The sequence below is a fragment of the Perkinsus marinus genome (genome assembly GCF_000006405.1).
Source record: "Perkinsus marinus ATCC 50983 genomic scaffold scf_1104296949540, whole genome shotgun sequence".
Lineage (NCBI taxonomy): Eukaryota > Perkinsozoa > Perkinsida > Perkinsidae > Perkinsus > Perkinsus marinus.
In genome coordinates this window covers 1-1,025 of record NW_003209894.1, presented here as the reverse complement: position 1 = coordinate 1,025, position 1,025 = coordinate 1, and the positions used below count along the sequence as shown (strand labels likewise).

At 53.5% G+C, this 1,025-nt stretch overlaps 1 protein-coding gene across 1 annotated transcript; it reads right to left on the bottom strand.

Annotated features, from left to right (window-relative positions):
• Window positions 1-31: 31 nt before the first annotated feature.
• Pmar_PMAR022036 (HSP60, putative) lies at window positions 32-990 on the bottom strand (the record flags this gene model as incomplete). Its single annotated transcript, XM_002778430.1, has 6 exons — window positions 32-157; window positions 202-400; window positions 454-572; window positions 623-754; window positions 801-929; window positions 973-990. The coding sequence occupies 6 exons, from the start codon at window positions 988-990 to the stop codon at window positions 32-34; spliced, it is 723 nt and encodes a 240-aa protein (XP_002778476.1).
• Window positions 991-1,025: the final 35 nt, after the last annotated feature.

Below are 1,025 nucleotides of genomic sequence, written 5' to 3'. Positions count from 1 at the left end.
GTCAGAGCCACCAAATGCATTCCCTAAATGGTCACCTCAAGAGAGCGGACCCACCGCCGGGCACGATACCCTCCTCAACAGCGGCCTTGGTGGCGTGGAGGGCGTCATTGAGACGATCTTTGACCTCGGACACCTCCACTTCGGAGGAACCGCCAACCTACAACGTAGTTAACAACAAACCCAGAAATCAGCAGTGCTCACCTTGATGACAGCAACACCACCGCTCATCTTGGCGAGACGCTCCTTGAGCTTATCCTTCTCGTACTCACTACTGGTGCTGTCAATAGCATCACGGAGGGTCTCGCATCTGTCATCTATCTCCTCTCGAGCTCCCGCGCCATCAAGAATAATGGTGTCGTCCTTCTTGACGGAGACAGACTTGCATGAGCCGAGCAATGCACTGAATACCACCGAAATACTCTCAAGACACTGACAGTGAACTACCAAACTTACGGGTTGAAGTCGTCGCTGAGCTTGGTGCCAGTCTCCTCACTGACCACCTCGCAGCCGCAAACAGTAGCGATATCCTGCATCTGGGACTTGCGGTTATCGCCGAATCCGGGGGCCTTGACCTACACCACACCAAACTCCTGTGTGCCAAGCCAATCGTCAAGACACTTACAGCGCAGACCTTAAGGCCACCACGGAGCTTGTTGACAACGAGAGTAGCCAGCGCCTCTCCATCGACGTCTTCAGCAATAATAAGGAGGGGTCGCTGTAGTTTTACCACGTACTCGAGCACGGGGAGAATGGACTGGAATAAAGAGTAAATTACAACCCAACAAGGGAGGACTCCTCACCTGAATGGAGCTGATCTTCTTCTCATGCACCAAGATGAGAGGATTCTCAAACTCGACCGACTGAGTCTTGTTGTTGGTGACGAAGTAGGGAGAAATGTAGCCACGGTTGAACTGCATGCCTTCCACAACCTGAGCGGAGTCTTGTGCCTTGGCGAGTCAATCGACGCCCTACCTCCAGCTGATGCTCCATGGTCTTGCCGTCAGACACGGTGATGGTGCCGTCCT